The sequence below is a fragment of the Neoarius graeffei genome, chromosome 1, assembly GCF_027579695.1.
Source record: "Neoarius graeffei isolate fNeoGra1 chromosome 1, fNeoGra1.pri, whole genome shotgun sequence".
Taxonomy (NCBI): domain Eukaryota; kingdom Metazoa; phylum Chordata; class Actinopteri; order Siluriformes; family Ariidae; genus Neoarius; species Neoarius graeffei.
Window position 1 is genome coordinate 130,328,344 of NC_083569.1, and position 13,001 is coordinate 130,341,344.

Consider the following 13,001-nt stretch of genomic DNA (forward strand, 5'->3'; position numbering starts at 1 on the left):
TATTGCGTTACACACTAGTGGAGCTCGTTAAGTTAGAGTGTAAAGAGCTTGGAAAAATAGCTCAAACTTTCTCATTTAAACTGTGTTTTCAGCCCCAATTTTCACTCCACACACACAATTTTCTCAAAAGTAGTAGCCACACTTGTCCTGATTCACACAATGTGTCTACCTGAGCGATAGGATTTACTGTTTTTGAATGAGAAGCCTGAAAGTAACGAGAGCACAGCCGCGCAGCCTCATAGACTCTCATTATAAACGTGGCAGAAAAGTCACTCGTTTTTAACTCGCTCTAGTGACCTCATTTTTTACACTACAGACAAAAAAAATTACATCCGTGTGTTCAGGAGAGCCTTGTGGCGCTCACTGTGAAAGAATTTTGTGAATATCTCCTTCCGTTTTCGTGTAAATCCCCGTTGTTTGGAAGGAGCGCACTGAGAGAATCCTGCGCTCTGTGTGACACTGCTCGCTCTCACACACACCCACACACAGAAGGGCCGGGCTAGTCGCGGGCTTCAGTCTGATTGACGTGTCAGTATCCAATCATTTTGAGGTGGTACCTCGATATGATTGGATGGCGTTTTTCCTTTATTTTACACTGTAGACTGGATTAAAATATTTCGTTTTTTGGGTCAAACCTTCTATTGTACTGCTTGCAACATGGGTGTGCATTTCATCCATTGATGGTATGGCTGATGGCTTTCAAAACATCTCTGAATGGGGCAACAGGTATATTACATAAAAATGGATAACGGTAATGGTGAAAATGATAAGTTGGCCTTATATATGCCAACAGATATTCAAGGTATAAGTAGATGAAACAAACATAAAAGGGGTCTTATTTTCAGCTAAAGTGTACTGCAGATGTAGTGAGTTGAAACATTTTCTGAATGAGCTAGTTGGCCCCTTTTAAATAAACGGGTATCTATTCATACAGTGAGATCACCAAAGTTTAATAAACTGAAAATGCAATAACTGTAATTTTGAAGTAGATGATGTATTGGACATGTGTCATTTGTGTTTTGTGACTTATTGTAAAAATGATATAGAGGGTTCAAAATCGTATAGTTACAAATATAATAGAAACTTCATATGATAATATTAACCACTGGTTATTTCAGAGAGGAAAAAAATGGGGACACTATTGCTTCCATTCGGGACAATATAACACAGAATTCGGGACCACTGGGGGACACAAAGAAAAAAAGTTAATTTCGAGCCCTGACCTTCTAGATCTACACCTTTACTTCATAAACACCATTAACAAAAGGCTTGACTAAACAGATATGTTTTCAGCCTAGACTTAAATGCTGAGACTGTGTCTGGTTCCCGAACATTACTTGGAAGGCTGTTCCATAACTGTGGGGCTTTGTAAGAAAAGGCTCTGCCCCCTGATGTAGCCTTCACTATACGAGGTACCAGCAGATAGCCTGCACCTTTTGATCCAAGTAGGCGTGGCGGGTCATAGAGGAGCAGAAGTTCACTCAGGTACTGTGGTGCGAGACCATTTAGTGCTTTAAAGGTCAATAGTAGTATTTTATAATCAATACGAAATTTGATTGGGAGCCAATGCAGTGTGGATAAGACAGGCGTGATGTGGTCATATTTTCTAGTTCTAGTAAGGACTCTTGCTGCTGCATTTTGAACTAACTGGAGCTTATTTATTCACTTATTGGAACATCCAGACAGTAAGGCATTACAATAATCCAACCTGGAGGTAATGAAAGCATGGACTAGTTTTTCTGCATCATGCAATGACATTACATTTCTTATCTTAGCAATATTTCTGAGATGAAAGAAAGCTATCCGGGTGATGTTATCAGTGTGAGTTTCGAATGAAAGACTGGGGTCAATAATCACTCCGAGGTCTTTTACTGCTGCACGTGAAGAAACAGAAAGGCCGTCCAGAGTCACTGTGTAATCAGAAAACTTACTTCTAGCTGTATGTGGTCCTAGCACAAGTACTTCAGTCTTGTCAGAGTTAAGCAGAATGAAATTAATAAGCATCCAGTGTCTAATGTCCTTCACACATTCCTCAATTCTATTAAGCTGGTGTCTCTCATCAGGTTTTGCAGAAACATACAACTGTGTGTCATCAGCATAACAGTGGAAACTAATATCATGTTTATGAATATCACCCAGAGGTAACATGTATAGAGAAAAAAGCAGTGGACCCAAGACAGAACCTTGTGGAACACCAAACTTTACCTCGCTACATCTAGAAATATCACCATTTATATCAACATACTGATATCGATCAGTTAGATAAGACCTGAGCCAGGAGAGGGCCATTCCCTTAACTCCCACAACATTTTCTAGTCTATCCAGTAGAATGGAATGATCAATGGTATCAAATGCTGCACTAAGGTCAAGCAACACAAGTAGCGAGACACAGCCCTGATCAGATGCCTACAGTAGGTCGTTTACTACTTTAACCAGTGCTGTCTCAGATATTTATCAGAGAGGTGTGATTCACAGCACAGCTTTGCCATGTCAGAAGTAAAGCCTTTTATGAGAAACCTTTCCTTTGCCTAAATTCTGATAAAGCCTTGCCTGCATTTTCCTATAGTTACTAAATTCATCTTGGAGCTTGTCAGCTGTTTTGTGAATCTTACAAGACAGTCAAAAACCTTTAATTCAGCCTTCATGAGGCTTAATAATATTGGCATGAGACATTGTTCTTGTTTTTGTAAACCTCATTTAAAGCCATATACAGTGGGGCAAAAAAGTATTCAGTCAGTCACCAATTGTGCAAGTTCTCCCACTTAAAAAGATGAGAGGCCTGTAATTTTCATCATAGGTATACCTCAACTATGAGAGACAAAATGAGGGAAAAAAATCTAGAAAATCATATTGTCTGTCTGATTTTTAAAGAATTTATTTGCAAATTATGGTGGAAAATAAGTATTTGGTCAATAACAAAAGTTCATCTCAATACTTTGTTATATACCCTTTGTTGACAGTGGTCAAATGTTTTCTGTCAGTATTTACGGTTTTCACACACTGTTGCTGGTATTTTGGCCCATTCCTCCATGCAGATCTCCTCTAGAGCAGTGATGTTTTGGGGCTGTTGCTGGGCAACACGGACTTTCAACTCCCTCCAAAGATTTTCTCTGGGGTTGAGATCTGGAGACTGGCTAGGCCGCTCCAGGACCTTGAAATGCTTCTTACGAAGCCACTCCTTCGTTGCCCGGGCAGAGTTTGGAGTGTGACTGTTTGAGGTTGTGGACAGGTGTCTTTTATACTGATAACGAGTTCAAACAGGTGCCATTAATACAGGTAACGAGTGGAGGACAGAGGAGCTGCTTAAAGAAGTTACAGGTCTGTGAGAGCCAGAAATCTTGCTTGTTTGTAGGTGACCAAATACTTATTTTACCAAGGAATTTACCAATTAATTCATTAAAAATCCTACAGTGTGATTTCCTGGATTCTTTCCCCCCATTCTGTCTCTCATATTTGAAGTGTGCCTATGATGAAAATTGCAGGCCTCTCTCATCTTTTTAAGTGGGAGAACTTGCACAATTGGTGGCTGACTAAATACTTTTTTGCCCCACTGTATTGATTGTGTAAAAAAAAAAGTAAATGTGGTATTTTTCTACAGGTATACAGGAGCATGCAGTGTGAAGAATACGTCGATGCCAAAAGAGAGACGCATGCGAATTGGATGAGGTGAGCAGTACACTAGCTGTTGGGTCGTTTTAGTGATTTGATTTTACAGCTCCTCATTTGTTGGAAGAACTTTATCTTCATGTCATTGATGTCTCCACCATGCTTTCTCCAAGTCTGTAACTCTGATCTGATTTTTTACCTTTTTCTGAAACGTTGCCTCACTCTTTTAGGTATGTCAATTGTGCCCGTAATGAAGAAGAACAGAATCTTGTGGCATTTGAGTATCAAGGGGGAATTCTGTATCGTTGCTGTCGATCCATTAACCCAGGACAGGAGCTCTTGGTGTGGTATGAAGAGGAGTACACCAAAGAACTCCGTCCTGTACCTACAGGAACAACCACACAGCAAGGTGTTACTTTTGTCTAAGAGGTTATAGAGGTTATTTTCTGCATCATTTTCGTGACGTTTCTGAGCCTGCCAGTGTTTCTGGAATGAAAGCTGTTGTACAATGCAGTCTGCAATAACTAGAGCATTCCCCAGAGAACTCATTTTGGCCTGTTCCAACAACCAGATAGGTCTTCTTGATCATATGACCGTGACCAATCAGAGAGGGTGAAGTCTATCAGCTTCCTTTGAGATACGTGAAGTCCGCCCACTGCATATCTTGCTATTGCAAAGCTGACTACAGTGGTGCTTGAAAGTTTGTGAACCCTTTAGAATTTTCTATATTTCTGCATAAATATGACCTAAAACATCATCAGATTTTCACCCAAGTCCTAAAAGTAGATAAAGAGAACCCAGTTAAACAAATGAGACAAAAATATTATACTTGGTCATTTTTTGAGGAAAATGATCCAATATTACATATCTGTAAGTGGCAAAAATATGTGAACCTTTGCTTTCAGTATCTGGTGTGACCCCCTTGTGCAGCAATAACTGCAACTAAACATTTCCGGTAACTGTTGATTAGTCCTTCACACCGGCTTGGAGGAATTTTAGCCCATTCCTCCATACAGAACAGCTTCAACTCTGGGATGTTGGTGGGTTTCCTCACATGAACTGCTCGCTTCAGGTCCTTCCACAACATTCTGATTGGATTAAGGTCAGGACTTTGACTTGGCCATTCCAAAACATTATTCTTCTTTAACCATTTTTTGGTAGAACAACTTGTGTGCTTAGGGTCGTTGTCTTGCTGCATGACCCACCTTCTCTTGAGATTCAGTTCATGGACAGATGTCCTGACATTTTCCTGTAGAATTCACTGGTATAATTCAGAATTCATTGTTCCATCAATGATGGCAAGCTGTCCTGGCCCAGATGCAGCAAAACAGGCCCAAACCATGATAGTACCACCACCATGTTTCACAGGTGGGATAAGGTTCTTATGCTGGAATGCAGTGTTTTCCTTTCTCTAAACATAACGCTTCTCGTTTAAACCAAAAAGTTCTATTTTGGTCTCATCCATCCACAACATTTTTCCAATAGCTTTCTGGCTTGTCCACATGATCTTTAGCAAACTGCAGACAAGCAGCAATGTTCTTTTTGGAGAGCAGTGGCTTTCTCCTTGCAGCCCTACCATGCACACCATTGTTGTTCAGTGTTCTCCTGATGGTGGACTCATGAACAGTAACATTAGCCGATGTGAGAGAGGCCTTCAGTTGCTTAGAAGTTACTCTGGGGTCCTTTGTGACTTTGCTGACTATTACACGCCTTGCTCTTGGAGTGACCTCTGTTGGTTGACCACTCCTGAGGAGGGTAACAATGGTCTTGAATTTCCACAGATGAAAAGAAAGTTGTCCAAGCAAATAAGAAAACTGCGTATAGCGCTTAAAAGCAAATATTTTACTGAAAAGGCACAAAAGATCAATGTAGCCAGCAAGCAAAGAAATATGGAGGAAGAATTTCGCATGTCAGACATACTCTTCGTTGCCTAGGAAGAACATACAAGTCATTCACCAACAAAAGCTTGAGAAACATTTCTCTCAACATTTGGGTCAGCGTCCATTCCAACTCCAACCTGAGCTAATTAAACCAGAAGAATTCCCATATATATTACCACCAGAGGATACACAGCCTATTAATGAGGACCCACCTGAAGAGGCCAAAATTGGGCAGTGTCTCAAGAGATTTAACAATGGAAAGGGCCGGGGGACAGATGGCATCTATGCAGAACAGCTAAAGTATTCCCAATCTGCAACTCTCCTTGAGTACCTGGTCATCCTAATCAACATAATATGGTCGTACCTCAAGCTTCCCAGTGAATGGCTGATATCAATAACATATTTACACAAAAAGAGTTCCAAGTGTCTGGCTGAAAACTATCGTGGTATTTCTATCATTGCCACAATGTCAAAGATCTTAGCAAGTATGATCGTTGAAAGGATAAGACCTGTGTACGAGACCATCCTTATGGAGACGCAATTTGGGTTTAGAAAAAAATCGATCAACATCGATGCCATATACTGGAGAAAGAGAAAAATCCATTGTTTATCTGTTTCATCGACCTCAAGGCTGCTTATGACCTGGGTTCCTCGCGAAGCGCTATTTCAAGTGTTGGACATCCGTCTCCGGTGCCCTAAAGTGGTATTAATCCTGAGGACGTTGTATTTTGGCACTAAAGCTTGCATCAAGGGAGCCAGGCAGTACTTTGGTACATTTGTTGGTTGCTGTCAAGGTGCCATTGAAAGTCCACCAATATTTAACATCTACATGGACTTTGTAATGCGCTGTGCAAAGCACAAAATTCTGAAGCAATGCCCCGATACAGGAGTTCTGGTGGAGTTCCACATCCTTATTGAAGTGTCACCTCGTGAATATCGAAGACGGGCACCAACATCTGGAAGGAGAAGAGTGACAGAATTACTCTATGCTGATGATGTGGCGGTCTTTACAAAAAGTATTGAGGAGTTAGACCAGGTCCTATCCATCTATGACAATACCTTCTCGAGATTTGGGTTGCAGATGTCCTATACCAAAACCGAGACAATGGCATTTAATGTCGACGAAGTTGTGAAAGACAAGAAGAGACTAGTGTCTGTGAATGGGGTAAACATGAAGAATGTCCGGAGTTTTCGGTACCTGGGACATGTAATCACTAATACAAACAAGTCGGCAACTGCATTACATGCAAATGTCTTCTGCATGTAAAAAGTGGGATGAGCTAAAGAACTGTTTAATGGACAAAGAAATCCATTTATCAACTCGCATGAAGATCCTCACTTCCTGTGTCAGGTCCCGGCTATTGTATGGTATCCAGCCATCTTTTCTGTCCACTTCAGAATTACAAAAGGGCGAGAGACTATGGAATGTTTTTTTTTTATTTTTTATTTTTATTTATTTATTTTTTAAGGAAGATGGTATCAGGGGGCTATGCAAGGAAAAATGTCCCTCCACGTAGCAAATGGAAAAAAGGCGTCAACCCGGCTACCTTAGTTGAAGGACAGCTAGATTGGTCGTACAAAATCTCAAATGAGCGACGACGTGAAATAACTAAGTCAAACTCTATCCAAGACTACTGTCAGGTACAACATCTTAAATATATGGCCCACGTATGTCGTATGGAAAATGACGCCCTCCAAAAACAAGTACTTTTCGACAAAAGGACGACCTCCAGGACTTGGAAACGAGTTGAGGAACTTCAAGTAGATCAGATGCAGGCCCGCACGTCTATGATAGACAAAGTTAAGTTCAGTCATCTGCTCCAAGGACGTTTCCCGGAACAGATGTGCCCTAAGGCCAAGAAGTGGCCAAATGGGAAACGATGATGATGATGACGACGACTGTGGATTGGTGGAGTCCAAACTCTTTAGAGATGGTTTTGTAACCTTTTCCAGCCTGATGAGCATCAACAACGCTTTTTCTGAGGTCCTCAGAAATCTCCTTTGTTCATGCCATGATACACGTCCACAAACATGTGTTGTGAAGATCAGACTTTGATAGATCCCTGTTTTTTTTTAAATAAAACAGGGTGCCCACTCACACCTGATTGTCATCCCATTGATTGAAAACACCTGACTCTAATTTCACCTTCAAATTAACTGCTAATCCTAGAGGTTCACATACTTTTGCCACTCGGATACAGTGGGGCAAAAAAGTATTTAGTCAGTCACCAATTGTGCAAGTTCTCCCACTTAAAAAGATGAGAGGCCTGTAATTTTCATCATAGGTACACTTCAACTATGAGAGACAGAATGGGGGGAAAGAATCCAGGAAATCACATTGTCTGATTTTTAAAGAATTTATTTGCAAATTATGGTGGAAAATAAGTATTTGGTCAATAACAAAAGTTCATCTCAATACTTTGTTATATACCCTTTGTTGGCAATGACAGAGGTCAAACATTTTCTGTAAGTCTTCACAAGGTTTTCACACACTGTTGCTGGTATTTTGGCCCATTCCTCCATGCAGATCTCCTCTAGAGCAGTGATGTTTTGGGGCTGTCGCTGGGCAACACGGACTTTCAACTCCCTCCAAAGATTTTCTATGGGGTTGAGATCTGGAGACTGGCTAGGCCACTCCAGAACCTTGAAATGCTTCTTACGAAGCCACTCCTTCATTGCCCGGGCGGTGTGTTTGGGATCATTGTCACGCTGAAAGACCCAGCCATGTTTCATCTTCAATGCCCTTGCTGATGGAAGGAGGTTTTCACTCAAAATCTCACGATGCATGGCCCCATTCATTCTTTCCTTTACACGGATCAGTCATCCTGGTCCCTTTGCAGACAAACAGCCCCAAAGCATGATGTTTACACCCCCATGCTTCACAGTAGGTATGGTGTTCTTTGGATGCAACTCAGCATTCTTTCTCCTCCAAACACGACAAGTTGAGTTTTGACCAAAAAGTTCTATTTTGGTTTCATCTGACCATATGACATTCTCCCAATCCTCTTCTGGATCATCCAAATGCTCTCTAGCAAACTTCAGACGGGCCTGGACATGTACTGGCTTAAGCAGGGGGACACATCTGGCACTGCAGGATTTGAGTCCCTGGCGGCGTAGTGTGTTACTGATGGTAGCCTTTGTTACTTTGGTCCCAGCTCTCTGCAGGTCATTCACAAGGTTCCCCTGTGTAGTTCTGGGATTTTTGCTCACCGTTCTTGTGATAATTTTGACCCCACGGGGTGAGATCTTGCGTGGAGCCCCAGATCGAGGGAGATTATCAGTGGTCTTGTATGTCTTCCATTTTCTAATAATTGCTCCCACAGTTGATTTCTTCACACCAAGCTGCTTACCTATTGCAGATTCAGTCTTCCCAGCCTGGTGCAGGTCTACAATTTTGTTTCTGGTGTCCTTTGACAGCTCTTTGGTCTTTGCCATAGTGGAGTTTGGAGTGTGACTGTTTGAGGTTGTGGACAGGTGTCTTTTATACTGATAACGGGTTCAAACAGGTGCCATTAATACAGGTAACTAGTAGAGGACAGAGGAGCCTCTTAAAGAAGTTGTTACAGGTCTGTGAGAGCCAGAAATCTTGCTTGTTTGTAGGTGACCAAATACTTATTTTACCGAGGAATTTTTCAATTAATTCATTAAAAGTCCTACAATGTGATTTCCTGGATTCTTTCCCCCCATTTTGTCTCTCATAGTTGAAGTGTACCTATGATGAAAATTACAGGCCTCTCTCATCTTTTTAAGTGGGAGAACTTTCACAATTGGTGGCTGACTAAATACTTTTTTGCCCCACTGTATGTAATATTGGATCACTTTCCTCAATAAATAAATTACCAAGTATAATATTGTCTCATTTGTTTAACTGGGTTCTCTTTATCTACTTTTAGAACTTGTGTGAAAATCTGATGTTTTAGGTCATATATATGCAGAAATATAGAAAATTCTAAAAGGTTCACAAACTTTCAAGCACCACTGTATATAGTAAACCACAAGATATTGTTGTAGTTTTATTCATCATGCCCAGTTTAACCAGAAGTAGCGTAAAATGCATGCCCTGTGGATCCCGAGTGGCACAGCAGAAAAGTGTTGTCCCTGTCATCCTCCCCATCATCCAGATATTGCCACTTTCAAATCCTGATGATGCCACAATCATCTGTGGTTGGGAGCTCAAGAGAGCAAAATTGTCTGGGCTCTCTGGGAGGGAGAGATGGCATGCTCTCTCTTCTCTGCCCTGTCAGTTACACTGGCCAGTCATGGGTGTGTGAGAGCACATTTAATAGGAAGTAAGTGGATTGGGCTTTCGTCCGAGTGTGCTTTGCAGCCCCCTGACATTGTATGAGTAAAACGTGATCAACTGGTGTTTCTTGTCTTGGAGGAAGCACATGATAGCCCTCCCTGGTTGGTAGCTGTTATGTGATACTGGAGAGGAGTCTGATGGGTGGGAATTGGCCATGGCTAAATTGGGGAGAAATTGGGGGGGGGGATGCCCTGTCACAGCAAACACATATAATATAGGATAATGTTAGACCTCCCCATATTACAGAAACACTGGGGGGGGCGGCATTATAATACCTTCAGTGCAATATAACCAGCTGGCTGGAAAGAAGTTAGTTGAAAACGCACATGCAATGTGTCTGAACCAAGCGAAGTTGTTAATTGGATAATGCAGATGTCAGTCAAACCCATCAACCATTATAAAAATCAATTGCAACACATTTGCTTTATTTCAGAAGCATGGGTAATGGTTATATTATCAAGCAATTTAACAAGCAATAACAATTTTAGTATTTTTATGGAATTCAATAATTCCACAAGAGTCATACCATGGAGAACTTATCTTCTTATTTATGTTAAATTTTAGCTCCTTAAAGTGCATATCACGGGTAAATTCAGGAGCAAGATCAATGTAATTCTCCTATTTTATATTAAACTTTGGTCAAATATCTATAACATTCTGCATTCTCTGAATTTTTTTTTACCTTGCGCAATACCAGAAAAATTCAGTTGAAATCAAGCCGTTTGAGGCGAATTGGTCCGCCTCTGAAAAACTTGGCATTTGAATTTCCCGGCAAACACTGATTTCCGTGACGTCGCGTGCGAGACGCCTCCCTCTGAATCCTACGTCAGCGCTGGTTTGTTTATGAGAAAACGACCTGGTGGTTTTCTGCAAATTTCAACGTTATCACGTAATTATTAAAATGGTTAACAGATGTATCGTAGGAGGGTGTAGCAACACCAATCATGATGGGATTAGTACTCCATCGTTTCCCAAAAGATCGGACAATGAGAGAGAAATGGGAGCGCTTGGCCTACACAGGCTGTGCACTGAAACCGTGCAAGCTCTCGCAGCCTGCTGACGCTTCCGCAGGTGACGTCACGGATCTGGCTCCAGACTCCCTTGGGATTTTTCCAGACGCATTTTATTTTATTTTTTTCTGCTGTCGACAGATGGCCTTGGGCAAAATTGCCCTTCTGGATGAGTGTGTAAAGGGACATACTTTTCATATATTAAAAAAATAAATAAATTGGTCCAGGATATGCAGTTTAAACTCTTGCAGCTGAAGAACTTCAACATGTTAAGGAACAAATAGCGTCTGATGAGTTAACGAACAATTAAACACATGGAGGTTTTATTACTACAAATCACACCGTGGCGTTCTTCAAATACTGCAGTAAGGAAATTCCTATTGCTGCAGACCTACTTGAATGCCATCTGAACCGAGGCAGTGTGTCCCTTTTTTTTGTTATACGCCTACATTTAAATTAAATGACTGTTATGTGTCTCAATTTATGGATGTTGGCTTGCTTTCATCAATTACATTAATATGAATCATGGGGCTTCACAAAATCCCACAAAACTTAATTTCATGAACTTAGTGTTGTAGGTACACAGTCCGTCTAAGAACTACAATAGCCCGTCTCTTTAAGAAACTACATTTCCCATCAGCCCACTTCCGCGTTGACCTGCGTCACGCCGGGGTGGGATCACCAACGTCACGTCCTCCATGAATGCATAAGTAACAGAACAACGCTCCGTCTTCCTCTTTTGGCGCCATGATCTCAACACGGACACAGGGAGAATCGCTCGCTCCACCGGGCAAACCAGATAAGACGTCTTTTTTTTCTTTCTTTCTTGCAAGATCCACGAGTTAGCGTGATTTCTTTGTTTACCACTGGCCACGGTAGACTCTAAGATCGCACGATTTTAAACTCGGTGAGTTACAATTGGTTTCATTCATTAAGTACGTACGACTGCAGCTCAAAGCAGTTAATTTATAATTAGGAGCGACCAGAATTCCTCCTGATTGAAGCACTGTGCACATTGTTTAATCAGAGACTTTCTTTTCATCACGAGCGACCACGAGCCGGACCAGGAAGTTCTCTGCACTTTCCACAGAAGCAACTCGCGTGCTTCACAATGGCGAAACTCCAAAAGTCTCGGAACATCTCTTCATAATCTCGTGTAGAAGCGAGATACTAAGTAAGACTTGGCATTTGGGCAAAACCTAGTCTTAGGAATTAGCTTTTATTGAAATAGTGTGAATTTGAACTCAGGAATGTTTTGTCACACTGTAGACATGTAGCGTGTTGAATTGTTTGTTTTATCTCTCAATTGTTTAATAGATCGTCTGTGCATGCTCCTCTCTATCCCTGACTAACACTTTAATTTCCTTATCACACATTTTGACCTTATCAAGGTTTCAGTGGACTCAGTACTGTTATAAGCTAGTGAAATTAGCCTATGGTTAATTTCTTTTGGCTCATTAGCATCCAAAGCTAATCCTTTTGTTTCATTAGCCTCCAGGGCTAATTGTATTGTCTCAAGGGAACACTAGGCCTTAACACGTGGTGGTCCTCCCCCACACTCGCCAACACACCTTAGCTAGCCACACGGCTAATTCTTTTGTCTACTTAGCAACACAAAGATGATCTAGACCTCACTACGTGGTCAACCACACCTCAGTTAGCATCCCACGCTAGCTTCTTTCTTTTGCTAGGCTATAGGCCTAACCACATGGTCAACTCCTCCCCCACAAACACACGTGGAGTTAGCTACCAGAGCTAATCCTTTTTTTTTTTTTTTTGTAGGCCACACACGCGGCCTTTCTCACACACAAGCACACATTAGTGACACGTGGTCAACTCCCCCATGTGGCCACCACTCTCAAACACACCTTGGCTAGCTTTCCTTTGTCTTAGCTTAGCTACACAAGGCCTCACACCTTAGTTAGCAACAGAGCTAATCCTTTGTTCTACTTAGATAACATCCCTTTGTCTTAGCGAGCAACCAAGCTAGGCCTTCTCTCTCTCTCACTCACTCTCTCTCACACACACACCATATCATATTTGTATATAATGATTCCATCTGCTATTATCCATTTTTATCTTTGTTATAATAAATTCCATTATTATTGAAACTGTGTGTATTTGTGTTCCAATATTTCCGAAGTTGCCCAATCTCACAAATAATTAAAAAAGGTGCATATAAGTTATGTAATATAGTAAGTG

The 13,001-nt window shown here is 41.3% G+C and overlaps 1 protein-coding gene across 1 annotated transcript in view; it reads left to right on the top strand.

The window, feature by feature from the left end:
- LOC132883693 (zinc finger protein 345-like) overlaps positions 1–13,001 on the top strand; it is a 74,383-nt gene that overhangs the window by 45,270 nt on the left and 16,112 nt on the right. Inside the window, exons 4-5 of the mRNA XM_060917626.1 lie at positions 3,599–3,666; positions 3,837–4,015. Of these exons, the coding sequence (XP_060773609.1) occupies positions 3,599–3,666; positions 3,837–4,015 (247 nt within the window). The remainder of the gene's footprint in view (positions 1–3,598; positions 3,667–3,836; positions 4,016–13,001) is intronic.